This window comes from Heloderma suspectum, chromosome 4 (genome assembly GCF_057233095.1).
Source record: "Heloderma suspectum isolate Gila_16-S chromosome 4, 16-S_ref, whole genome shotgun sequence".
In the NCBI taxonomy this organism is placed as follows: Eukaryota; Metazoa; Chordata; class Lepidosauria; order Squamata; family Helodermatidae; genus Heloderma; species Heloderma suspectum.
In genome coordinates, this window is record NC_139461.1 from 172,888,189 (window position 1) to 172,914,205 (window position 26,017).

The following is a 26,017-nucleotide window of genomic DNA, read 5'->3' on the forward strand; positions in this document are numbered from 1 at the left end:
TGGCCTTCCTCTCTGTGACAACCTTTCAAGTCCTTGAAGAGCACTATCATATCTCCCCTCAGACTTCTCTTCTCAAGGCTAAACATACCCAGTTCTTTCAGTCTCTCTTCATGGGGCTTTGTTTCCAGTCCCCTGATCATCTTTGTTGCACTCCTCTGAACCCTCTTTGTCCACATCCTTCTTAAAATGTGGTGCCCAGAACTGGACACGGTACTCCAGATGAGGCCTAACCAGTGCTGAGTAGACAGGAACTAGTACTTCCTGGGATTTGGAAGCTATGCGTCTATTAATGCAGCCCAAAATAGCATTTGCCTTTTTTGCAGCCACATCACATTGTTGGCTCATATTCAGCTTGTGATGGACAACAGTTCCAAGATCCTTCTCACTTGTAGTGTTGTTGAGCCATGTATCCCCCATCTTGTAACTGTGCATTTGGTTTCTTTTTCCTAGGTGCAGAACTTGGCATTTATCCCTATTAAATGTCATTCTGTTGTTTTGTGCCCAGCACTCCAGTCTATCCAGATCACTTTGAATTTTGTTTCTGTCTTCCAAAGTGTTAGCTATCCCTCCCAATTTTGTGTCATCTGCAAATTTGATCTGCATTCCCTGCACCTCCTCATCCAAGTCATTAATAAAAATGTTGAAGAGCGCTGGGCCCAGGACTGAGCCCTGCGGTACCCCACTCATTGCCTTTCCCCTGTTTGAGAAGATCCCACTGATAAGCACTCTTTGAGTCCGATTCTATAGCCAACTGTGGATCCACCGGATCATTGTTTCATCTAGCCCACTTTGAGCTAGTTTGCTCATCAGGATATCATGGGACACTTTGTCGAAAGCTTTGCTGAAGTTGAGGTATATTATGTCTACAGCATTCCCACAGTCCACAAGGAAGGTTACTTGATCAAAAAATGAGATCAGATTCGTCTGGCAGGACTTGTTCTTGACAAATCCATGTTGGCCTTGAGTAATCACTGCCTTGTTTTCAAGGTGCTTCCAGATGGATTGCTTTATAATCTGCTCCAGAATTTTCCCAGATATTGATGTCAGACTGACTGGTCTGTAGTTCCCAGGTTCCTCCTTTTTACCCTTTTTGAAGATAGGAACAACATTAGCCCTCCTCCAATCATCTGGCACTTCACCCGTCGTCCATGATTTCTCAAAGAGAATAGACAGTGGTTCTGAGAGTTCTTCTGCCAGTTCCTTCATTACTGTAGAATGCAGTTCATCTGGCCCTGGAGATTTGAACTCATTTAAAATAATTAGGTGTTCCTTGACCATATGCCTATCGATCTCAAGCAGCAATCCTGCCCCTTCAGCCTATACTTTGCCTTTGCCGGGGGTGGTGGTCATAGACCCTCTTTTGGGAGAAGACTGAGCCAAAGTAGGAATTGAGCACTTCTGCCTTTTCTTTGTTATCTGTTATCATTTTGCCATCCTTATTTAATAGCTGAACCACCATTTCTTTCCTCTGTCTTTTACTATGCATGTATCTGAAGAAATTGTGTGGCGCAGAGTGGTAGGCGGCTGTATAGCAACCAAAGCTCTCCCCATGACCTGAGTTTGATCCCAGCGGAAGCTGGGTCTCGGGTAGCCGGCTTAGGTCGACTCAGCCTTCCATCCTTCCGAGGTCGGTAAAATGAGGACCCAGCTTGCTGGGGGAAAGGTAGTCACGACTGGGGAAGGCAATGGCAAACCACCCCACTACAGTCTGCCACAAAAACGCTAGCGCAAGCAGCGTCCCTCTAGGGGTCAGTAATGACCTGGTGCTTGCACAGGAGGAATCTTTCCTTTCATCTGAAGAAACCTTTTTGTTGCTTTTAGCATCCCTCGCTAACCTCAGCTCTTTCTCAGCTTTAGCCTTCCTGACGCCATCCCTGCAATTCTGTGCTACCTGTCTGTACTCTTCCTTTGTTGCTTGGCCTTCTTTCCACTTCCTATATGTGTCTTTTTTTGTTTTCAGGTCATCTCTAAGCTTTTTGTGAAGCCACATTGGCTTCTTCTGTTGTCTTCCACCTTCTTGTTGGAATTGTTTGTAATTGTGCCTTGAGAATTTCCTTTTTTAAAAGCTCCCACCCCATCTTGGACTCCTTTTCTCATTAGAGTTGCTTGCCATGGGACCTTACTTATCATTGTTCTGAGTTTATTGAAATCAGCTTTCCTAAAATCCAGGGTACGCGTTTGGCTACACTCGGCTTTTGCTTCCCTGAGAACCAAGAACTCAAGTATAACATTGTCGCTTTCCCCCAGAGTTCCTGTAACTGCTACTTGATCCACTAAGTCATGTCTGTTGGTTAGGATCAAGTCAAGGATAGCCGATCCTCTAGTTCCTTCCTCTACTTTCTGTAGGAGGAAGTTATTCACCACACAAGTCAGGAATTTCCTGGAGGGGCCATGTTTTGCAGAATCTGTCTCCCAACAAATATCAGGGAAATTGAAGTCCCCCATTACCACTACATCATGCTTCCTTGAAACATTGGCTATTTGCTTTTCAAAAGGTTCATCCTCGTCTTCTCTTTGATTGGGTGGCTGGTAGTAGCCTCCAACCACGAGGTTCCTTTTATTCTTTGCTCCATTTATTTTGATCCAGATGTTCTCGATGGGGCTCCCAAGCTTATCCTCCTGTATTTCTGTGCAGAGATATGTACTTTTGACATACAGTGCAACCCCACCTCCCTATCTGTTCCTCCTGTTCTTTTTGGACAAGTTATATCCTTCAATTGCTGAGTTCCAGTCATGAGAGTCATCCCACAAAGTTTCAGTTACACCTATCAAATCATAATTTCCCTCTTGTATTAAGAGTTCATGTTCATTCTGTTTGTTTCCCATACTCTGGGCATTAGTATATAGACATGGAAGACCATGTGCTTCATAGTCTGGCTTTCTTCCTACATGTTTCTGAAGACTATTATTGGGTGCTATTCGAGCTGTTCTCTCTGTCCCAGTGCATGAGCCTTCATCCATTGTTACCCCCAACTTTACATCTCCCTTCCCCGTAGGATGCAGTTTAAAGCCCTCCTGATGAAGTTCTTGATGCTGTGGCCAAACACATTCTTCCCAGCCTTTCTGAGGTGCAACTCGTCCCTTGCCAACAACCCATCTTCCAGGAAATATACCCCGTGGTCCCAGAATCCAAATCTCTTGCACCGGCACCTCCTTCGTAGCTAGTCATTCACCCGGAGTATTTTTCTTTCCCTTTCTATCCCTCTTCTAACTACTGGAAGGATGGATGAGAAAACTATCTGGGCCCCAAAGTTCTTGAGTTTCCTTCCCAAAGCTTCAAAGTCTGATATGATTTCTTCGTCACTCCGCTTGGCGGTATCATTTGTTCCCACATGGATGAGAAAAAAGGGATACCTGTCAGTGGGCTTTATGAGTGCAGGCAACCTTTCAGTCACGTCTCTAATCCGTCCTTCTGGGAGACAACATACCTGGCGAGTCCAAGGGTCTTCGCGACATACTTGGGTTTCAATCCCACACAGCAAGGAGTCTCCCACTGGAGAGGCTGCATGTGAAGTTTGGTCCCGATCCTGCAAACCTCCAAGCTTTTATAGCTGCCACCCCCTTTTTGGTTCACATAGAATTTCTGCTCCTTTGGGAGTTATTGCTCCCAGCCCCTTTTCAAGCTGCAAAGTAACATAAGCATCAGAGAAGTGGCAAAGTTACACATGCGTCAGAGAAGCTTGAAATTAACACGTGCATCAGAAAAGGATCGTGAGTCTCTGATTGCGCGGCCCCAATACAGTGAAGTTACAGCATCAGAGAAGGAGGGAAGTCAAGAGGTCTTACACAGAATGGGGAACAGCCACCATTTTGTGCATAATTACGGCTCTCTATGGGGACAGGCAGCCATTCAACACTCATCGGCCGCTCGCCAAGCCCTCCAACAACTCGCGCGGCTCAGCAAGCGGGGGTAGGCGAAGAAGGCGGCTCTGCAGGCAGGGTCCAGAGGGTTGAGTGGGGGGAGTTTGCCACACTCCAACCCCTTCCCGGCCTCCTGCACCATCCTTAATTAAGAGCCAAGGTGAACATTGGAAGAGGGTTGGGCTCAGTTGGTATTGGTGGGAGGATTTCTAAATTATATGTATGTATATAATGCCATGATCCCAAGCTGGATCCTAACTTGTCCTTTTAGTTCCAATGGGGTTGAATCTGGCTCTGGTCAGGTAGCTAGTAGCTGGTTATCTGCACCATTCGTCATTAGTACATTATGGAGGCCTTTCTGATTTGTAGACTCTTAGAGAGCCCTTGGAATAGCTGGTAAGGACAGGGAGTGGAAAAGGATGCAGAAGCAAGCAGGGTGTCCTTGCAGTTTTGTTTCTGATGCCTTTGCATATTTAAAATAGGAACAGCAGGCACAGGTCTCGGGTAAGCGTAATGCAGATTTGTTGAATTCTACCAGGCTATAATTTGGTATTAACAATCAGAGTGATTAACAATTAGCAAAAGGGGGGATCTGTCTTTCAATATATGCTTCTATATGGAATGATTGTTCTGATTCCTGAAATCAAGAGCTTTTAGTTTTTTAAACCAGATTTACTTAAATGTGGAATTAAAATGCGTCATCTGTATGCAGAGTGCTACAAACGTATCTCTCTCACTTGCTCTATTTTGAATCAGTCCATAACGTTGTTCGACCACTGGTGTAGTGTAGTGGCTAAGGGTGTGAGCTATGAACCAGGGCATCACCAGTTCAGATCTTATCGGGTAGCCTTAGGTAAGCCACCATTCCCTCAGCCCCTCCCCCCCAGATAAACAACACAAAGAGTATGCCATAATAAGTGTGTTAGTCTTTAAAAAGCTATAGGACTTTAATATCTGATATAAGATGGAAAGCGCTGTGGTCACAGTTCCCACTCCACACTATTTCTGCCAGGCGCAGAGAGAATGCAATTAAAGCTGTCCATAGATGGTACTATGCCCCACTTAGATTACATCGTATGTACTCCACTTTATCTCCTAAGTGTTGGCAAGATTGTAACAGTACAGGCTCTTGGATGCACATGTTGTGAGAATGCTCCGGGGTCTATGTCTTCTGGTCTCAGATTTTTGGAATAATCTCAGACATTGTATCTCAACCTGTTACTCCTGACCCACTACTTGCTTTATTATCCATTTATGACAATGCTGGTAGAAAGATAATCTATAAGGACTTGTTAAACTTCTTATTAGCAGCGGCCCGTTTAGAAATTACTTAGCATTGGAAGTCAACTGTGGGTTTTGCTTTACAAGGTTGGCTAACAAAGGTTTAGCAAATAACTCTGGCAGAGCATCTGACACATAGCAAACTTCTTCAAGGACTTAGCAAAAGGGACTGTTTTATTAAAATTTGGTCTCCCTTCTTTGCGTTTGTGAACAGAGGTGTACCTGAATACACGCCCCCGGAGACCCAAAAGTCCTTTTGGAGGGATTTAGTTTATTGAATTTGTTGGCACCATAGAATAGCTTTAAGTTCCAAAGCTGAAATTTGATTATTTTCTGTGAGTGTGCATTGCATTTATATTTTTATGTGATGAGTTCATAATGTGTTGTATAAATTTTTAAAACAAAATTAATAAATACAAATAAATACAAAAAAGAAGCTATAGGACAATTTGTTGTTTTGCCGCAACAGATTAACAAGCCCGCCCCCCCGGCCTGGAAGTTTAAACATCTCCCCACCCCCCACAACACACATGCACAAGAAGAGGACAATACTAGCCTATCTTGCACATGTCCTCCAGGTGAACTTCTGTGGTGACTTGTCAGGCTGTTTGTCTGAAGTGATTTGAAAGCACTGTGTAAATGCCAAGTATTATTTTTATTCTCACTCCCCAACCTTTGCTTCTGCCTGCAAACATACCTCCCTGATCTCTGTCACTTACTCTCAGTGTAACCTTCTCTTTCTCCTCTGCATAGAAACAAAGAAGCCCCAGCAAATGATGCGGAGTTTGCTGTGGCCACCCAAGAACCCAGCCCCTCCGAAGGGCACCTTGCATTGGACAAAGGCAAAGATGCCAGTCCGGCCGAGCAGGATGGCAGCAGCCTAGACACAAGTGAGCAAGCGCTGTTGGGTGACCTGGCAAGGGAGACAGGCAGGACTATCAGCAGAAGTGAACCTGACCTCTCCTGCATCACAGCCAACATGGAGAAAGCCACGGAGAGCACCACCATAATGATTGATGTTCAAGACTCCACTGTGGTACAGAGTGAGGATCTGTCTCTTTTCCTGTTTGACAACAAATCTCAGTCTGTTATGTGGTCCTGAGGTGTGCCATCAGGGGCCTGCCAGATATACTTCTGTCCCTTTGCATAGGATGGGGGTCTCACAGGCTTGGTGCATGTACATCTCTGGATTTCTCTGCACTTAGTTTACTGAAGTGAATGGCTGATTTCTGGCTGAATGAATGAATCTAACACCACTGAAAGACCATGCATTTGGAAGCAACATGTGGAGATATAAACGTCTCTTTCCCATCATTATTATTATTTTATTATTTATTACATTTTTATACTCCCCAATAGCCGAGGCTCTCTGGGCAGTTCACAATTAAAACCCATAAAATACAAGTTGAAAAAAACAATATAAAACATTTATAAGTTTAAAAATACCAGGTAAAACCCAGCAGCGGTTACCACCCAGGGAAAGCCTCTGTGAAAAGGTGTGTTTTCAGGAGGTGTTTAAAAGATGTTATATTGTCAACCTCCCGAACTGCATGGGGGAGGGTTTTCCACAGGGTGGGTGCCGCTACAGAGAAGGCCAACCATCAGGATTCTTCATGGCGATATTTCGTTCATTGAGAATGATATCTGTGATGACTTGATTCACACATGCAAGATCACTTGAAGTGGACATGTGACTGTGGCAGAAAGTGAATGAGAAACACAGTTCTGGCTTGTACCATAATAGGAGGTCAGCAACTTGTGTTCTTGGGGGCCTGCTTAGCCCTGCAGTTACCAATCCAGAAAGAGAGTTATGACTATGGAAACAGTGCTTGCTGAAAGCGTCCCCCACCTCCTTCTCACACTGGCCCTCTGGCAAAAGTAGTTACTGACCAAGGCAATAGGAGCATGGAGTAGCTGTTCAGAACTGGAGCTGGGTGAATGTCATTCCACATAGGGAGCTGTTGTGTGAAGTGGCTTCTGAAGCAGTTGCTGTCATTTCAGCTTTCACTAAGGCACATTCCCTGAGCCAGGGTCTATATGACTTGATGCTCATTGTTTAGCCATAGGCCACAACCAGTTTGCCATTTAGAAAGGACATGTTGGTAGCCACCAGTGGGCCCAAGCTCTGATCCATCTAGGTTAATCACAGGATGGAAGAAGGGCATTCCCTGTAAATGACAAGCCCATGTCAAGTTTCCCCTCCTCTCCTTATACTGTGAAGCAAAAGAAACATTTGATGTGAGATCATCATGTGTTATGGATTTCCCCAACCATGATCTGCATCATTTCTTGTCATAGGTGGAATGGAGAACGCACAACATTATATCACATCACAGGTTTCCATTACTGCATGTTTTGGGGGAGAGGAGGAAGGAGTTGACTCTGGGTTGCTGTTTTCTTAATCACATCTAGGCTCCATCTACACTGGGTGGGTGCGAGTCGAGGTCCCTCATGATAGATGACATAGTCGCAACTTTGCAGCCATCTGTGATTTTTGCCTGAAAAAAGTGGAGTTCCAAGGAGTCATTTTACTTCGATTTTGGGGTTTTGCTGCCGTCTGTTCCTTCCCCTAACTGACTTCGCATTTTACAGTGGGCGTGTTGTAGGCGTGTGTAGTGCTGCGTCACTCTGTGACGCCCCTTTACTCCCCAATCCCTTTGCAGCTGCGCAGTTACAGAGGCACAGAGGGGCGTTTTCATCTATTTAATCACACTTTCACACAGTTTTGCAGCTTTGTATCTTCGCAATGGTTGTGGACTGAGTACCCAAGGGCTGGGGATGGGAGTCTTGGGGAAGGACAAACATCGCTCCAGCCACCATTTCAGAGTGATGGATTGGCATGTAGCATTGACGCTTGTGAGCGCAAACCATCACAAGAGTCTCGGGCTGGAGAACTGACAAACTGATGGTGCGGAAATGAAGGAGCACAAAACACTCACTTTTTACATAAAAAGAGATGGAAAGACACAGCAGAACCCCTCAAATACAAAACAGCTTCTGAAGTGTCGCACCTCCACACTCACGGGACTGCACAGCTGCGCATTTCAGTAAAATGCCCCTAAAAAAGGAGCACGGCGAGTCTGTAAGGGAAGCGGCAGTACACTGCGAGTGTATCGCAGGGCATGCTGACTCGAAGCTGAATTGCTGCGCAGTTGCAACAGGGTGGGGGGTCAAAGTGGTGCCATATAGATGCGGCCCTAGTTCCATGCAAGGTGTGTCAGCCTTTTGTTTTTCATGTAGGATATCACCTTATCATAGATGCGTCTGGGCCAGGGATGTACAGATTTTGTAAAATCCATTCCGTCTGCATTTCATGGATTGTCAGGTGCCTTTTGTTCTGTCATCCACTCATTGATGGAACTGGATTTTTTCCCAATTTCCCGAATTTGCGCAAATTCAAATTTGTGCAAATTCACAAAAATGAACACATCCTCCCCAAGGCACACACTCCCCCCAAATGCAGATTTTCATGCTTTAGCCTATGGGGGAAATGCACATTTTTGGCTAGTGTTTTTTTAATTTTACATATTTTTCTATGACTAAATTTGCGTAAAATTCCGGAAAGTAAAAGAAACCATCTGCAAGTCTACAGAATCCATGTGACTCAGGAAAAGTCAGTCCTCTATAGAATCCAGGGGACGGATTCATAGAAATCGGAACTCATTTGATTCCATTGTAGATTTCTCCAACATTCCTAGGCTGGACACAACGCTAAATCATGGTTTAGTGTTAGGAGAATGAGCCACCATGATCTTTGGGTTTAGGCACTCCCCTTCCCCTCTTCCAGCATTGCCACAAGGAAGAGATTGGAAGCTCCTGCTTCCTTTTAGATGAACTGTAGTTTAGTATGTCATCCAAGCTCTATAAACTGTGGTTAATCTTGACTACAGTTAATTTACATTTATTTATTTATTTATTTATTATGTTTCTATAGCACTCATTAGCCAAAGCTCTCTGGGCAGTTCACAAAACAAAACTTAGATGTGGTTAATCAAAAATGGAAGCAATAGTTCCAAACTGCTTGTGGCTTTGGCAAAGGAGGAGAGGTATGAAGGGAGCAAGCGAGTCCAGGGGGTGGGGTGGGGTGGGGTGGGAACTAGGCTTGTTCTTATAATGCTATTCCATGCAGTCACGTCCAAATGAGGCCACTGAGTGGGAAGAGCTGTAGCTCAGTGATGGAGCTCATGCTTTATGTACAAAAGATCTCGGATTAAATCCCAGCATCTCCAGGTAGGGTTGGAAAAACTCTTGCCTGAAACCCTGGAGAGCTGCTGCCACTCAGTGTCCACAGTACAAAGCTAGATGGATCGTTGGCCTGACTCAGTATAAGGCGGCTTCCTATGAGTTAGAAACTTGTTCCATCTATCCCTCTACTGCCTGTTCTAATGGGGGATAGGTCTCAGGTACCTTTTCAACCCGTCCTTTGTTTTAGAACTGGAAATGTTGGGGTTGAACCTGAGACTCTTTATACGCAAAGCGTGTGTTCCGCAACTGAGCGCTGCCCTCCGTCAACTCCTCTCTCCATATGGCCTTTCCCATTAGCTAGTTTTCCGTTCCTCTTCTCGCCTATTCTTGTTTCATCTCCTCTTCCTGCTTGCTTTTTTGTGTCCTTCCTCCTTTTCCATTTCATTTATTTACTAATCTTTCTGTTTATCTTTGGTAAAGCCTTCTATGAGTCACTGGTATACACATTTTCTGCTCTAAATACTATCTTATGGTGATGGACAACAGTAGACCTTTATTCAAAGAAGGACTAAGCAGCTTTCACGGGTAGCAGCTTGGAGCATCTGTACTAATTCTTGGGATGCCCTTAAACTTCTGAAGAATAGGAGGGAGTGACAAAAATGCATCTCTTCATTTCTATTGATGCAATTTCTATGCCGTTATTTATTTATTTGTTTTATTCCATTTATATCCCGCCTTTTTTCCACCTTAAGGAACCCCAGGCGGTGTACATAATCCTCCTCCTCCTCTCCATTTTATCCTCACAACAACAACCCTGTGAGGTAGGTTGGGCTGAGAGTGTGTGACTGGCCCAAAGTCACCCAGTGAGCTTCCATGGCTGAGTGGGACTAGAACCCGGATCTCCTGGCTCCCAGTCCAACACTCCAGCCACTACACCACACTGGTTATAAATTTCCTCTGGTAACTGCAAGAACCGTTGCTTGGTTTGTGCCAAGTACAGGTAGAAGAAGTGTTCTGCATAGATCAGAAATGTGGTAGCCTTCCTTACCAATGCAATGTATCCAGTTTTTAAAAAATATACATACATACACACACACACACACACACACACACACACATATATATATATATATATATATATATATATATATATATAATTCTCCACCCTATTTTCAGACAGTGAAATTGGGGGTGCCATTTCGCTGAGTATTCTTCAGGGAGAGGAGAAATTCTCCCAGTAGTTCCTTGGGGGCAGGGTTGCCCAGCCGAAGCATGGTTTTTGTTTTGTTTTGTTTTCCTTTTTCCCTAGCTTCTTTGTTTTTTGTTGTTGCTGCTGCTGCAAGCAGCACCAACTGTACTGACAGTCTGGCCAACATTTTGCATCCCCCACAATGCTCCAGACCTACCATTCCAGGCTATTATGGTGTGAGGGAAGGCAATGGGAACTACTACAGAAAACTGCAGAGGATATTCAGAGAATGTTCTGCAAAATTATTATATTTTTTCAGGGAGGGGGTAAAAAAGGAAATTATCAGAAATGTTCTCATTTAAACTTCTGAGAAATTTTGCTCAGCTCTAAGAAGTAGCATCTAAGGGCTGGATTCGGAGGCTTATGGGCATCCTATGTGGAGCGGGAGGAGCAGCAGAGGGGATCTTCACCTCCATGCTCCTCCCGCTCTGCATTTTGGCTAGATGTGCTTTTTGGCTTGTCTAGCAGGGGCTCTGTAGAGCAGAAGGAGGTTGGGGAGGCCTGGGGATACATCGTAGGCTGGCCTCCCTTCCCCGCCCACTGGCACATCCCTTTTCCCTCTGCTCCAAGGTCGCCAGTGCAGTTCTCTCCACACTGAGGGGGAGGGTGTGGGGAGCTCGGATTCCTGGCTCCAGGGTCGGAGTGCTCACCTTGACCTCATATCCAAGGATCTGAACTATCCTATGGCCCCCAGACTCTGTCCAGGGGCCATAGGATTGCTTCCTCCTTAATTTGGGAACTTATCAGTCAACTTCTCAAGTAGATATTTTAGATCTGCGAGCTGTCGGAGATAAGATACTCAGTCCGGTACGATACTCAGTCCAGTACTACTCAGTCCGGTACTACTCAGAGATAAGATACCTGGAGATGAGATGAGATGAGATGAGATGAGATAAGATACTTATAGATAAGATGCTTAGTCCAGTAGGATAGTCCGGTACTACTCAGAGATAAGATACCTGGAGATGAGATGAGATAAGATAAGATATTCAGAGATAAGATACTCAGTCCAGTAGGATACTCAGTCTGGTACTACTCAGAGATAAGATACTCGGAGATAAGATATGATAAGGTAAGATAAGATAAGATAAGATAAGATAAGATAAGATAAGATAAGATACTCGGAGGTAAGATACTCAGTCTGGTAGGATACTTAGTCTGGTACTACTCAGTCTGATATTACTCAGTCCAGTAGTATCCAATAGAATACTCAGCCCAGTAGGGGTGTTTCTTAGCACTCAGCCAAACTGCATTCTCCTATCAGACACTTTACAAAGACCCAGAACAGTGTTCTTCTTCAGCTTCAAGGTGATAAATTTTAAATGTGGATATTAATTAAACAGCACCACCGAAAAGTGCCTTGTTAAAGCCACTTTTGTCTCTCTCTGCTTGACAGTCTCTCATGCTTTCCCCCTTTTCCCTTTTCATCTCCATCTCATCTCCTCTAACAAATTGCACAACCAGGAGGTGAGAATGTCAAACAGCCATCACTGCTCACACCTTTTCTGCAGAAGTGACATCCTCAACCTGCCAGTTCATAGGTGTTGGGTTTACACCTCGGCAGCTGTGGGAGGAAATATGAGGAAGGGCTGAGTGCATTCAGCAATTCCGCCGGAGCACAAGAAAAGTAAAGAATGTGCTGATAGGCACACAGTTCATCTTTCTGAGGATCTCAGCTTTTATTTTTAAAAAGAGCTAAGTTTCTAGGCCTTATGCTTAGATGAATGGCTACAGATGGTGGTTTACCATGCTGGGTACTCAGTAAGCTGGTTATCTGTAATGTTGTGTCACGTGAAGAGGAAACGCCACACTTCTGCTCCTGATCAGAAATTTGGGGACTCAAGGGAACTGGTAAGATTCTGCCCACATCTCAGCAGGGTAATACAGACAACCACTCGACCAAGTGGCTATGTGAACACCATCCATTCATCCAACGTGTGTGCACAATGTCTGTTGAACTCTAGAAACCAGAATAATGGCTGAATAAGATTTCAAGGGTTTGGGGGCAGAGCTTCATTGTCTTGCAGTGCTCCTTGCTCTTCCCATGAATAAGCAAGCACAAGAATACGTTATGCAAGATAGTAACAACTTCAGGATAAAGTATTCAAATTACAGATTTCAGAATTCCTTTTCCTTGGCGCCTAATTTGGATTGTCAGTGTGCAAAGTGTTGCTGTTGTCATTTAGCATAGAATGCACACAGTCCTGGTAGCAGGGCTAGACTTTGCAGCTGTTCAACATGCAATATTAGCTCTCATTTTATGCAAGTCACAATTTGGGGTGTGACTGGGGGAAAAAGCTTTCAGTCTTCTGCCATATCCATGATGTTCTCCCATCGTCAGCCCCACAAGGCCTCGTATCCCCTTAAATATCATTCCCAATTTTAATCAGGCTTAACTACATGTAACAGCCCACATTCTTCCCTCCCTGCTCTTGTCTCTCCTTCCCTTTCTCTCTTGTTTTCTCACTGCCTATTTTAGATGGTAAGCTCCTTGGGAGCAGGGACCTGTCTATATTGCCTTTATATACTGGTGGCATGGCATGAATAAATAAGGGATCATTTTAGGTCAGCTAAATAACAAATTCAGCCCATTGCCTTCCGCCCTCCTTGGACCCCAGTGTTGAATGTTTATTCAATGTGTACCCCTTCACCAACCAGAGCAGTAACAGGACTTGTTCATTTTACAGTTAGCAACAAGACAGATGGAGAGGCCAGCCCTTTGAAGGAGGCAGAGGCAAAGGAAGAGGAGCAGGTGGAGGCAGAGAAGAAGAAACGGAAAAAGGAGAAAAAGTCTGAGACGGGCAAACCAATGGTGCCACACAGCTCCATGTTCATCTTCAGCACCACAAACCCGTGAGAGATATCTCCTTAGTCCTTCTTTAATTGCTTAATATATTGGTTTTCAAACTGTATTTTAGGGGACCCTATTCCTTGAAAGCTTATCACATGTTCTGCACTGAGAAGATCAGTAATGGATCTTCAGCTTCCCTGAAATACAGCTTGCCCATCACTACCCATCTTCCCCAGCAGTGGGTTTTTTGGGGATGCTGTGTGTTTCAGGGCTCATTCTAAATTATGTGGGTGACAGGACCCTGCATAAAGTGAATGTGCATCCCTAAAACGCCACCCAGAATCCTTTGTGAGGGGTTCCACAGCAGACAAGTTGAACTGGAAAGGGCTCCCCTAAAGATAATAAAACTGAGAACTGAGCTGGAGGAGCTACAAAGAGTACAGAACAGCAAGTGTACGGGATTCTTTTCAGGTCACAGGGGAGAAACAAGATCCACGAGTTACATGGATGGGAGATCTCTAACTCTGAATCCCCTTGGTGTGGGAAGTGTCATTAGTCATTTCAGTACTAATCCTGTGCTCCAGCCCAGTTCTAAAAATGTACACTATTTCTGCCATTCAGCTTTAGACCCTTTGTAGGAGCGGTCAGATGGGGAGGCACCATAGCTCAGCGGTAGAGCCCATGCTTGACAAGGAGAAGGTCCCAGGTTCAATCCCTGGTGGTAGTTCCAGTTAAAAGGACCCAGCATTGGGTGATGGGAATGAGCTCTGCCCAAGTTTCTGGAGAGCCGCTGCCAGTCAGACTGTATAATTCTGGACCAGATGGACAGATAGGGATGGGCGAACTCACCCATCCCACACTGCACACCGCTTGCTGGCCCCCTGCCAGCTGCCCGACCCTGCTCGCCACACGTGGCGAGCTGCTGGGCAGTCTGCCTGCTCCCTCGTGAAGCTGCCATTTTGCGTAAAAATGGAGGCTCGGCCTTTTTCATAAATAACCATTTATGGAAATGGTGGCTGTGAGGGGGCCGTTTACACAACATTACAGGCATAAATGGTCTATTTACGCTTGTAATGTTATGTAAATGGGCCCCTTACAGCCACCATTTCCATAAATGGTTATTTCCGAAAAAGGCCAAGCCTCCATTTTTATGCAAAATGGCAGCGTGGAGAGAGCATGGGTGGCCGCACGCTTGCCCGACTCAACATGCACCGAGTCGGGAAAGCGCAGGGATCTGCGGACTGGCTTCTGGTGGGAGGAACTGGAGAGAAATCACTGAACTTAGAGTCCCAACCAGACACCCGCACCATCCCTTTGGACAGATAGCCTGAGCTGGTATAAGACAGCTTCCTTCCTACAAATCATGTTCACTCCCCCCTATATTTGACGTGGTATAAATATATTAGTCTGAATGTATATAAATGTAGCCAATTAAAGATCAAGCCTAGATCCAGTGAAGACTTCAGTGTCTCCTGGGTAAGCAGAGACAGCTAAGACCTTGGAGAGCCACTGCTGGTCAGAATAGAGTCATCAGGACTGTGTGAAGTGGACCGATGGTCTGGCTCTGTATGTCAGATTTGTACATTCATGTATGTTCAAAACATTTGAGTTGCAAAGCCACCTCTGAGGTTTTGCACTCGTGTCTTGTCCTGGAGCTGGCTGTGTGTGATATCGTTTAGGCAATATCTCTGCACTCCCTTTTAAAAAAGAAAAGCCTTATTTTTAAGTAACTGGTTCCTGTAGAGAAGAATTGAGATATTTATTATACTCTTTATACCGTCCCCTACGTTGAAAGGTCTAAGTGCTTTTCTCATTTATCCACACAAAACCTGTCCGTTGTTATTATAACCATGTTAGGGAAAGGGAACCGAGGCTAAGGTATCGTGACACACTCAAGCCAGTAAGTGACACTCTAGCTGAGGGCTCTCAGGTCCAAGTCTTCCAGATCTAAGTCCAGCATACTTTCCATTAGGACGGGGATGGCGAAACATTTCTGTTGGGGGCTGCCTTCCTTCGGGAATAATATATCAGGGCCACATGCCAGTGATGCCAGAACCAGCAGTGGATGGGGCAAGAGCCAGAAGTGGGTGCCCCCCCCTTCTCTCTCTCTTTCTCTGTCGCTCTCTCTCCCTCCCCCTTCCTCCCCATCCAGTGGGTTGCTGGGGGAGGGAGAGATTGCTCCTGCCAGAGGCCTGGTCACTTGCAGAGCCGAGGGTCACAAGTTGCCCATTCCTGCATTAGGCCAATTTTTTCCTTCCCACTCACTGTAGCAAATATTTTGCTGCACAGGGCCTGTCCCACCCTGTACCCATTCTCTCTCTTCATAGACTCATTCTCCTTCCCACACATCACCTCTCTTCCTTTTCCCAGTGAGTGGCATAAAGGAGGTGGTAATCAGAGAGAGACAGAGACAGAGAGACAGACAGAGAGACAGACAGATAGCGCATAGGAAAGCTCCTGGATTTTAAAAAAAAAAGGTACAGAAAGTCACTTTTCAGCCTTATCTAAACTAGATAAGATGAAGCACTTGTATTTTATCCAATTTAGCCTTAATATCATCAATGAAACTCAAACTGGAGTCCTTTGCCCCCCACTGCAGTCCCAATTCATATTGGCAGGAGGCTGTTCATTGCAAAGAAAGTATGGGATTGGTGGGTAGACCGTCATATTGGGACCCTTGTCCACCATTAATGTGGTTCTCACTGATAGGCTTCTGAGGGACCTCAGGTTTCCCAAGCACGCCATTGGAAAACCACTGGCAAGAGAAAGAATGATTGCCAAAGGAAGAGATGCCATTAACCAGAGATGGGCTGTAAGTGGGAAGTGAACCATGTGTGAATTGAAGTGAACTTGAAACTTGTATTTTAATTTTACAGTGGAAGTGTTTAGGGGGAGATTATACTGACTTCCCGTTAGAGGGTGGTTGTGAGGATTACAGAGAGCACGCCTGTGAATTGCTGTGAAGACTCTGAAATGCTTTATAAATGCCAAGTTCACCTGCACGCTTTGACAGTATTTTAAATTATCAGAACCATGTGTGACCTCTGTGGCAACACAACAGCCATTTCAGTGACCGCTCTGTCTTGCTTTTCTGACAGAATCCGAAGGGCCTGCCACTACATCGTCAACTTGCGCTATTTTGAAATGTGCATCCTTCTGGTGATCGCAGCAAGCAGCATTGCCTTGGCAGCGGAGGACCCTGTCCTGACCAACTCGGAGAGGAATAAAGTGATTACTCAGTTTCTTGACAATTCTGCCTTGCTGTGAGGGACTAATGTAAATGAACCACAACTATATACACACTTCGCAGTCCAACACAGAGCTTCTGAATGACATGCTCAGGGGACTATTTCAGATTGTAGTTGGGATATATATATATATATATATATATATATCATTTAAAAATGAGAGGCTTTGTCCTAACCCTGGGTTAGGCTAGTGTCTGAATGATACAAGCCAGGAAAAATCATACCACATGATTCTTCTGATCATGTGATATACAGTAGCTCATAGCAAGAGGTAGAAAAGCAGCTTTGCTTAGTTGTAATGGTGGGATGTATTCCCCACAGTGCTTCTTGCTATTCTATCAGCCAGTCTACTGACATTTACTCCCTTCCCCTCAATCTGTCTATCCATCTAAAATTATTTCTAAGCCACCCTTAAGGATAGAACACAATGTTATTTTCCTACCCAAAAGTACAGAAGCTTGATTCGCCCTCCAGTCTTCTTGTCTGTGGTGGCTTAGGTTGAAAGCTCTCACAAGACCAGCCGCCATGTGGATCAAACTATGGCATAATTGCAGATCTCACTGCATGGTGAGAAGAAAGCAGTTGTATAAATAACACAATGACCCCGAGGCAGCCATTATGGGGGCAGATAGCTGTCATTGTTCTTACATATCAGTTAAGTACCAAGTTGGACTCTGTTGCTGTGAACTTGGTCCAGGATATGTGAGACCAACTCTCAGATGAAGGGCATTTCTACACCAGCCTAAAAACCTGCATTTAAAACAGGGCTTTCTCCTTCATTTTAAATGCAGGATCACCACTGACTCCCTTTATATGTGCTTCCTTCCCTTCCCCCCACCCCCATTCTCCCCGTATCTGAGTCTTCCATTATCTTTCATTGATCTTGCTCCTCTTCTTGCCGCTTTAACTCTTTTCACGGAGGAAACTGAAGTGGAACACAAGCGGGGTAACTTGATAGCTCATTATCTGTGATCTATTTAAAAATGGAACAAAGGGCATTTAGTGCAGAAGGGTCACGGCAGGGTCACAGCGTCATGTAAAGAGCCTGCAAACTTCCGTTAAGGAGCAATCTCAATCACAGGATAAAAGCTCCGTGTGATGGAGCCCGAAATGTTGAGACAAGGATGGATAAGAATTTTCTTATGGTCGATGGAAAAAAAGAGATTGCCAGCAACAACACAAACCCTTTGTAGTTGTTGGACTTGGCTTCTGTGCATTTGAGGACATGTTGAGGCAAAACAAAGGTGAGGCAAGGAGAAGACTGTTTGTATTGATCAAGGACAAGCCTTCTAGTTGCTCAGACCGGCCTGCAAGCATGACCAGAAGGTGCTATAAGGCTTAGGGAGTGTCACCTGACACACTCCAGCCTATGGTTACAAGGAGATTTTCTTTCCCGCTGTGGCTTGTTTACTGGGAGTTCCCTCCGTTGGGTGGCTGCACATATCATGGACCCTTCTGTGGGCCTGTCTCCTGACAAAAGTGAAAAATTAACAGTGAAGAAATTAACTAAAAGGAAGTTGTCTTGAAGAACAGAACAAGAGTAGGGGGAGAGAAAAAGAAAGAAAAGTTAATGGAACCACGGGAAGTTGAGAGCTGGGACAGCAGGTGGGGATGACTGTGCATCTTATTTTTACTTTCTCTACTGCAGGAGTTTGGAGCATCTGACTTGCCTTATTTTAAATATAAAAAGATACCATTTGCACTGCTGAGACAGTTAATGCTTGGTCTCAGCATCCTATCGCTGGTCCAAGTCACTAATTAGTTAGCCAGTGTGAGTAGCAAATTAGCTTTGAGGGAGGAATGCAACTGTTAGCTCCAGGGGCTTTGAGTAGGAATTGGGAAGTCAGAGCAATGCCATTTCCTAAAACTGAGGCGTCCAGGTCATCTGTTCCTAGACCCAACGAGAACCAGACGTTTAAAAATGGCATTTCTCAGCTGGAGGACAAGTGGGTTAAAAGGATATACATGTTGCGTGTGTGGGCTACCTCTTTGGTAGTTCCAGCTAGTGCCTGTATAAGAGCTCTACAATGATTGCGGCCAGATGGAGTCAGAGGGAAAGCTGGATGTGGGTGGCAATATTGCCTCTAGTATCAGAGGCAGTATGCCTCTGTATACCAGTTGCTGGGGAACACGAGCAGGAGGGTGCTAAATTGCACTCGTGTCCTACTTGTGGGTGTCGCATTGGGACAGCTGGTTGACTACTGTTGGGACAGAATGCTGAACTAGGTAGGCTTTTGGTCTGGGCCAGCAGAGCTCTTCTTATGTTCTTGTGTTGATAAGACAGAAAGCTAAGGGCAGAGAGGCCAGATGAAACCCAGTCAGCAGAAAGCAGAACAGGCTTAAGATACAGTCAGATAACTGAAAGTGTTGATTGGCTTGCCAGCTACGGTTGTCAACCTTTGAACCGGCTCCTGTAACCTTTGTTCTAGCAGCAGTTAATAATGAGCTTTTCAACACAAAGCAATTATTATGCGCTCGTCCTCCCTTACAGTTTTTATGGGTTCTTTAGATGACATCATGACCCTCCAGTTTCACTTCTGTTTTAATCCGCACATTCCCAGGGTTTATTTTTAGAGTGGGGAAAATGGAGTATTGGGCTTTTCTACATGAGGCTGTTAATCCACTGTATCTACTTGCGGTTTCATTGCAGAACTGAGATCCAAGCATTACCTGAAGAGTGTTTCCTTTCCTGTTCTTCCACTACATAACCTCTAGGTGGCACTGTGGTATAGCAGAGTGGGGCAAATACACAAGTGGAAAAGATGTTTTCATTTGCTTTTAGAAATTATACCGGATTTTCCTGGGTCTAAAAAAAACTTGCCGAAAATGCTGTTTAAAAACAGAAGTGAAACTGGAGGGTCACAACGTCATCCAAAGAACCTGTAAACAACTGTTAGTATGGAATGACGAACACACAATAAATACCTCGTGTAGAAAAGCTCATTATTTTTGAAAGCAAAAGAAAACATATTTTCTTACTTGTGTAATTATGATATTCCACTGTAGCACAGTGCCACCTAGAGGTTATGTAGCAGAAAAGCAGGAAAGGAAAAGCTCTTTGTGTTGAACTCAGATCTCAATTCTGCAACAAAACCGAAAGTAGATACAGCAGATTAACAACCTCATGTGGAAAAGCTCAATGTTTAACTCCATGTCATGTTCATCTACAGATGTCTGCATATAAAGAACAGGAATTGGCCAGGTTCTTGGTGTTTGGGGTTCTCTCGCCCTTCCCATTTTTTAATCCAACTGCCACTAGCCTTTCCCTGCCCCTTAATGGAAGGTGGGACCAGGGAGCTCAGGTCTCCTCAGGTGAGTCTTCAGGCCATGGCAGGACAGGGCCAAGGAGAAGTGATTCCTGACAGATGGTAATTCAGGCCTTCATTATCATCCTCCGGTGCAAGAATGAAGGTTGCTGTTCATTCATAATTTTTACAGACATTTCATGATTTAGGAGCTTTGTCTATAATAAAATAATAATAAAAAACATATTATGACAGTTGGCCCATATTTCTTGTGGAGGCAAAAACTGTGGGCCTGAATCAATTTCAATCAGTCCTGCCATCAGTTTCTCAAAAATACGTCTTTGAGGGAAAAGGAGCTTGTGGAGGCAACAAAGAGTAACAGCAAGGATGACTCCAAAAGAAAGAACTTGGAACAGCTGAGTTGCAGGGTGAAAAAATAATGTGAAAAAGTTCTGTTTGACATAACCCACTTCTGGAAAAAAAAAATTGAATTATTGTAAGGAGTCATAATGACCATTAGTTGTTAGTGACCTGTTTATCAAGTCTAGAGCCAGTGCAGTGTAGTGGTGAGAGTGACGGACTGGGAGCCGGGAGATCCGGGTTCTAGTCCCCACTTGGCCATGGAAGCTCACTGGGTGACTTTGGGCCAGTCACAGACTCTCAGCCCAACCTACCTCACAGGGTTGTTGTTGTGAGGATACAACGGTGAGGAGGAGGATAATGTAAGCCGCCTTGAGTTCCTTGCGAGAGGGAGAAAGGCAGGGTATAAATGCAATAAATAAATAAAGTAAATAAATAGAGCTGATCATTAATAAAATAATTAGAACATTGGGACTCAATGCCCCTGATCGTATTTGTAGTCCCAACTAGCCCCTTGATAGTACTAATTTTGCCCTACTGGCACAAACGTTAAGCACTTTAGGGCGCAATCCTATGGGATCCACCCTGGGTACATGTAAACCTCCGAAATTGGGGGCTTATGTATATCCAATGCAGAGCAGGAGGCACCTCATGCCTCCCACTCTGCGTTAAAGCTAGACTGGTGATTTTGCCTGCCTAGCAGAGGCTTCAGGTAGGGGGAGAGAAGGAGGCTGAGGCAGCCATAGGATGTCTCGTATGGCTGCCTCCCTGGTCTCCTCCCCACCCTGCCCTGGGAACGCCCCCTTCTCCCCATCTCTGTGCTCAATTTTCCAAGCACGGAGAGGTAGCCAAATGGTTCTTTCTGTGCTGGCTATGAGGGGAAGCGAGAGGGGAGTGCAGATTCCTGGCTCCAAGCTCGGAGCCCTGGCTCCATCCTTAGATCCAGGAAACGAACTATCCTATGTCCGCCAGACACTGTCTAGGGCACATAGGATTGTTCACTAAAAATAACATTGGTTTTAAGAAGAGAGTTAAGCACATACTTACAGTTTTCCCATTGACAACAAAGGGACTTAAAAGGGCTAAACTCTGGCTGGATTGCATCCCTGGATTACCCATGATTTGCCCGGTCACGTCAAAGTTGGCAGTTCAAGCAAGAACGATTTTACATTATTGACCGTGCAATCCTACTCATGTTTACTTGGAAGTAAGTCCTGTTGTTTCCAGTGGAGTTTACTCCCCATAAGTGTGTATCGGACTGCACTCTAAATTGTTGATGTTTAGAATTGTTGTACATCTCCTGTCCTTGAGCATTTTATGGAAAGGTAATAGATAAATACAGTAAAGAAATATTAAAGAAAACGTGTGTGTTGACGTACTCTCAACTGTAGACTGGGGGAAAGTCTGTTTGGTGTAGGGAAACTTTGTGAGAAGGAGTAGAAGAGGGGTTTTGCCCGTAAAGACAGAAAATTTACGGCGGCGGCAGCTGCTGCTGCTGCCACCACCACCACAACCACCACCACCTGGCCTTCCCTGTGGACTCCGGCCTGGCATTATTTTTAAGGGGATTTTTAATTGTTGTGTATGTGTGTGTATGTGTGTGTGTTTTCTTTTTCCTGGGGGATTTTGTTGTGGTTTTAGGGGTGGGTAGCCTGCCTGATAGGCGGGAGCAAGGGGGCATGTGTCCACCTGATGGAGGCAGTGGGGGGAGTGTTGGGAGCCAGAAGATACCGAGGCTGGGCGGCAGGCACTGGCGGAGCGCTAGGGGCAGGCCATGCCAGGTAAGGGGAACAAGGGAGAGATGTGTAGTATCTGTCCCCTGCTCCGGGCCTGTCCAGAGCCAAAGGATGGCTGGGGGAGGCGTGACCCCATCTTCTGGCCTTCGTTTGCTGCTCTGCAATGCCAGGTCTGTTACCCAGAAAACCTCCCTCATCCATGCATGATCCTGGATGAGGGTGCAGACCTGGCATGTATTACGGAGACCTGGCTGGCCGAGGCTGCTGCTCCAACCCTTGCAGCCATGTGTCCAGCTGGATTTTCATATGCACAGCAGCCGAGGGCTGGGGATCGGGGAGGGGGAGTGGCTGTTATCTACCGAGAGTCCTTGGTCTTCACCAGACCCCCTCTCCGGGAGACCAAGGTTGTTGAGTGCATGTACTGGAGGTTGGGCCCGAAGGGCAGTCTGCGGATTCTGCTCGTGTACCGTCCACCCCACTGCACGACTGACTCCCTGGCCGAGGTGCTTGAGGTGGTCTCTGATGTGCGTGTACAGTCCCCTAACTTACTGGTGTTGGGGGACTTCAACGTACATTCGGAGGCCATCCTCACAGGAGCACCTCGGGACTTCATGGAGACCATGGCCTCCTGGGAGCTGCACCATATTCTAACTGGGCCCACCCATGTAGCCGGTCATGCACTAGACCTTGTGTTTGTTTCTGGAGAAGCGGGGAGTGATCTGGAAGTCGGGGGTATATCCACCGCCCCCTTGTCATGGTCAGATCACTATCTGGTGATGTTGGACTTCTCGGTTCCACAACCCCTCCGCAGGGGTGGAGGACCCATTAAAATGGTCTGCCCCAGGCATCTTATGGATCCAAATGGATTCCTGAACGCGCTTGGGGATTCTCTGGGGCATGCCAACGGCCACTCGGTCGAGACCCTGGTGGGTGGCTGGAATGCCGCAATCGCTGGGGCATTAGATCAGGTGGCTCCGAAACGCCCTCTCCCCCTGAACAGGGCTCGGACTGCACCATGGTTCAATCTGCGGTTACGAGCTCTGAAACAGGAGGTGAGACGGCTAGAGCGCCGGTGGCGGAAGTCTCGCTCCAAAGACGATCAGACGTGGGCTAGAGCTGTATCTTCAGCCTATCACGTGGCAGTAAAGGCAGCAAAAAAGGAATATTATGCTGCCTCCATCGCGTCTGCAGAGTGCTGTCCCAGGAGGCTGTTCCAAGTGGTCCAGAGCCTGGTCGGTCCTGTGGCTCCGGAACCACTGGAGCATTCTAAGGCCTCCTGTGAGGCCTTGGCAAGGCACTTTGCAGATAAAATTGATCAGATTAGGTGTGTTACTCTGCATGCTGTGGATACAGTTAGTGAGCAAGAGGCGGCCTGTGGCAAACCGGTTTTGTGGGATCGGTTCCAGCTTCTTCCTCCTGATGAAGTGGACAAGGTGCTTTCATCAGTACGGCCGACCACCTGCTTACTTGATCCTTGCCCATCTTGGCTCATTATGAGCTGCAGAGAGAGACTGGGTGAGGGGATCAAGGTGGTGGTGAACGCCTCCCTTGAAGAGGGAGTGATGCCATCAGCCCTCAAGGAGGCAGTGATAAGACCGCTCTTAAAGAAGCCCTCCTTGGATCCTCAAGTTTTGAACAACTTTCGCCCAGTCTCAAATCTGCCATTTTTGGGCAAGGTGATTGAGCAGGTGGTGGCGGTGCAGTTGGAGGCACACTTGGAAGAAACTGATTATCTAGACCCATTTCAGTTGGGCTTCAGGCCTGGGCATGAGACAGAAACGGCCTTGGTCGCCTTGGTAGATGATATGAGGAGGGCTCTGGATAGGGGTGAATGCTCCTTCCTTGTTCTCCTCGACCTCTCAGCGGCTTTCGATACCGTTGACCACGGTATCCTCCTGGACCGCCTGGAGGGGTTGGGCATTGGGGACACCGTATTGCGGTGGTTCCGGTCCTTCCTCTCCAGCAGGTACCAGAGGATAGCACTGGGAGAGGAGGTTTCGGACCCATGGCCACTTACTTGTGGGGTGCCACAGGGTTCCATCCTCTCCCCGATGCTATTTAACATCTATGTGAAGCCACTGGGGGCTATCATCAGGAGGTTTGGGGTGCAGTGTCATCAATATGCAGATGACACGCAGCTCTACCTCTCGTTTAAATCTTCACCAAGGTTGGCCGTAGAATCCCTGTCCAAATGTCTGGCTGGATGATTGGCTGGATGGGGAGGAATAAGCTGAAGCTGAACCCTGACAAGACCGAGGTACTTTTGGTGGGAGACAAGAGGAGGCTGGGGGATGTTGACCTGGTGTTGAATGGGGTACGGCTACCCTTGAAAGACCAGGTCCGCAGCCTGGGGGTCATTTTGGACTCCCAGCTGTCCATGGAGGCTCAGGTGTCAGCTGTGAGCCGGACAGCGCTGTATCAACTCCATCTGATATGGCGGCTGCGCCACTTCCTTCCCGACCATCTGCTCCCATCGGTAGTACATGCCCTGGTCTCCTCTCGTTTAGACTACTGTAATGTGCTCTACGTGGGGTTACCCTTGAAGACGGTTCGGAAACTGCAGCTGGTACAGAACGCGGCGGCTCGACTGATTAAAGGCAGCCGCCGGCGAGATCACATCACTCCAGTGCTGAAGGAGTTGCACTGGTTACCAGTTGTTTTCCAGGCCAAATTCAAGGTGTTGGTTTTGACCTTTAAAACCCTATATGGTTCCGGCCCAGCCTATCTTAAGGAGCGCCTCCAGCAGCACCAGACAGGCCGCTTCACAAGATCAGCCTCGGATGGCCTTCTCTCTGTCCCATCAGCCAGGACAGCTAGACTGGTGGGGACGAGGGAGAGGGCCTTTTCTGTGGTGGCCCCCACTCTGTGGAACTCCCTCCCTAGGGAACTCCGTCATGCCCCCTCTTTAATGAGCTTCCGTTGTGCATTAAAAACGTTGTTGTTCAGGCAGGCATTTGGGGTGGGTTAGGGTATTTTAGAAAATGTTTTTATTGTAGAATTTTATTGTTTTAAACTGTTTTTATTGTATGTTGTACATCGCCCAGAGAGCTGGGTGGCCAGCCAGATGGGCGATTAATAAATTTAATAATAAATAAATAAATAAATAAATAAATAAAAGGGATCACACCCCATTTCAGTTCTTATTGCACTTATGGGCTGATCTCGAATCCAACTGGATTTCCATTATAATTTCCAGGGCAAACTATATGGGGTTTTCACCATAGAGATGGAAAGGGACAATGCAACAGTACTGTGCTACCCTGGGGAAACATGGCCAACAATAGCATTTACTTCTCAGACGAAGTGTCTCCTTAGCCTTTTTCTATCTCTGTGGTTTTGCTAGTCTTTAAATAAATTTCCTCTGTCTGCATAGTAGCTCTGAAAAACTTTCTAAACAAAGGTTGTTCACTCTCTCATGCCTATCTACACGAAATGCCTGGGCTTTGCTCGATCGAGAGAAGTTTCTACTAGAAGGGTGTGCTTAATTACTGAACTCTGATCATTGACTGTACCTATTTTACTTACGTTAATGTTAAGTAAAAAAAACAGAGAGTCTTGTCTCACCTTAAAGACTAACAGATTAATTATGGCATATGTTTTCGTGGGCTAGAGTTCACTTCTTCAGATGCATGATGGATCTGATGAAGTGGACTCTAGTCCGTGAAAGCTTATGCCCTAATAAATCTGTTAGGGCACAATCTTATGCAAGTTTAGACAGAAAAAAAGTCCTACAATTCCCAGCATTCCCCAGCCAGCCATAGTGGCTGAGGAATGCTGGGAGCTGAGGACCTTTTTCTGTCTAAACATGCATAGGATTGCACCCTTCGTCTTTAAGGTGACACAAAACTCTCTGTTGTTTTTTGTTGCAACAGACTTACACTGCTGTCGCTCTACAGAATCTTAACATAAGTCTGGCAGGAAATGGATGAAGAAAATGTGCAGACACCATTATTGGGCCTTTGAAAGAATATGGTAACATGGCGAAAAAGCTCTCCATTGAACCATATGAGGCTGCTGACCAACATATTTGAAAGCATCTCAAGAGAGCTCAGAAGCCCATG

At 46.0% G+C, this 26,017-nt stretch overlaps 1 protein-coding gene across 2 annotated transcripts in view; it reads left to right on the forward strand.

Moving 5' to 3' along the window:
- CACNA1E (calcium voltage-gated channel subunit alpha1 E) overlaps nt 1-26,017 on the forward strand; it is a 464,222-nt gene that overhangs the window by 344,756 nt on the left and 93,449 nt on the right. For both annotated transcript variants that reach the window (XM_084851293.1, XM_084851292.1), the window contains 3 exons: nt 5,896-6,185; nt 13,264-13,429; nt 16,466-16,595. In XM_084851293.1, the coding sequence (XP_084707419.1) occupies nt 5,896-6,185; nt 13,264-13,429; nt 16,466-16,595 (586 nt within the window). The remainder of the gene's footprint in view (nt 1-5,895; nt 6,186-13,263; nt 13,430-16,465; nt 16,596-26,017) is intronic.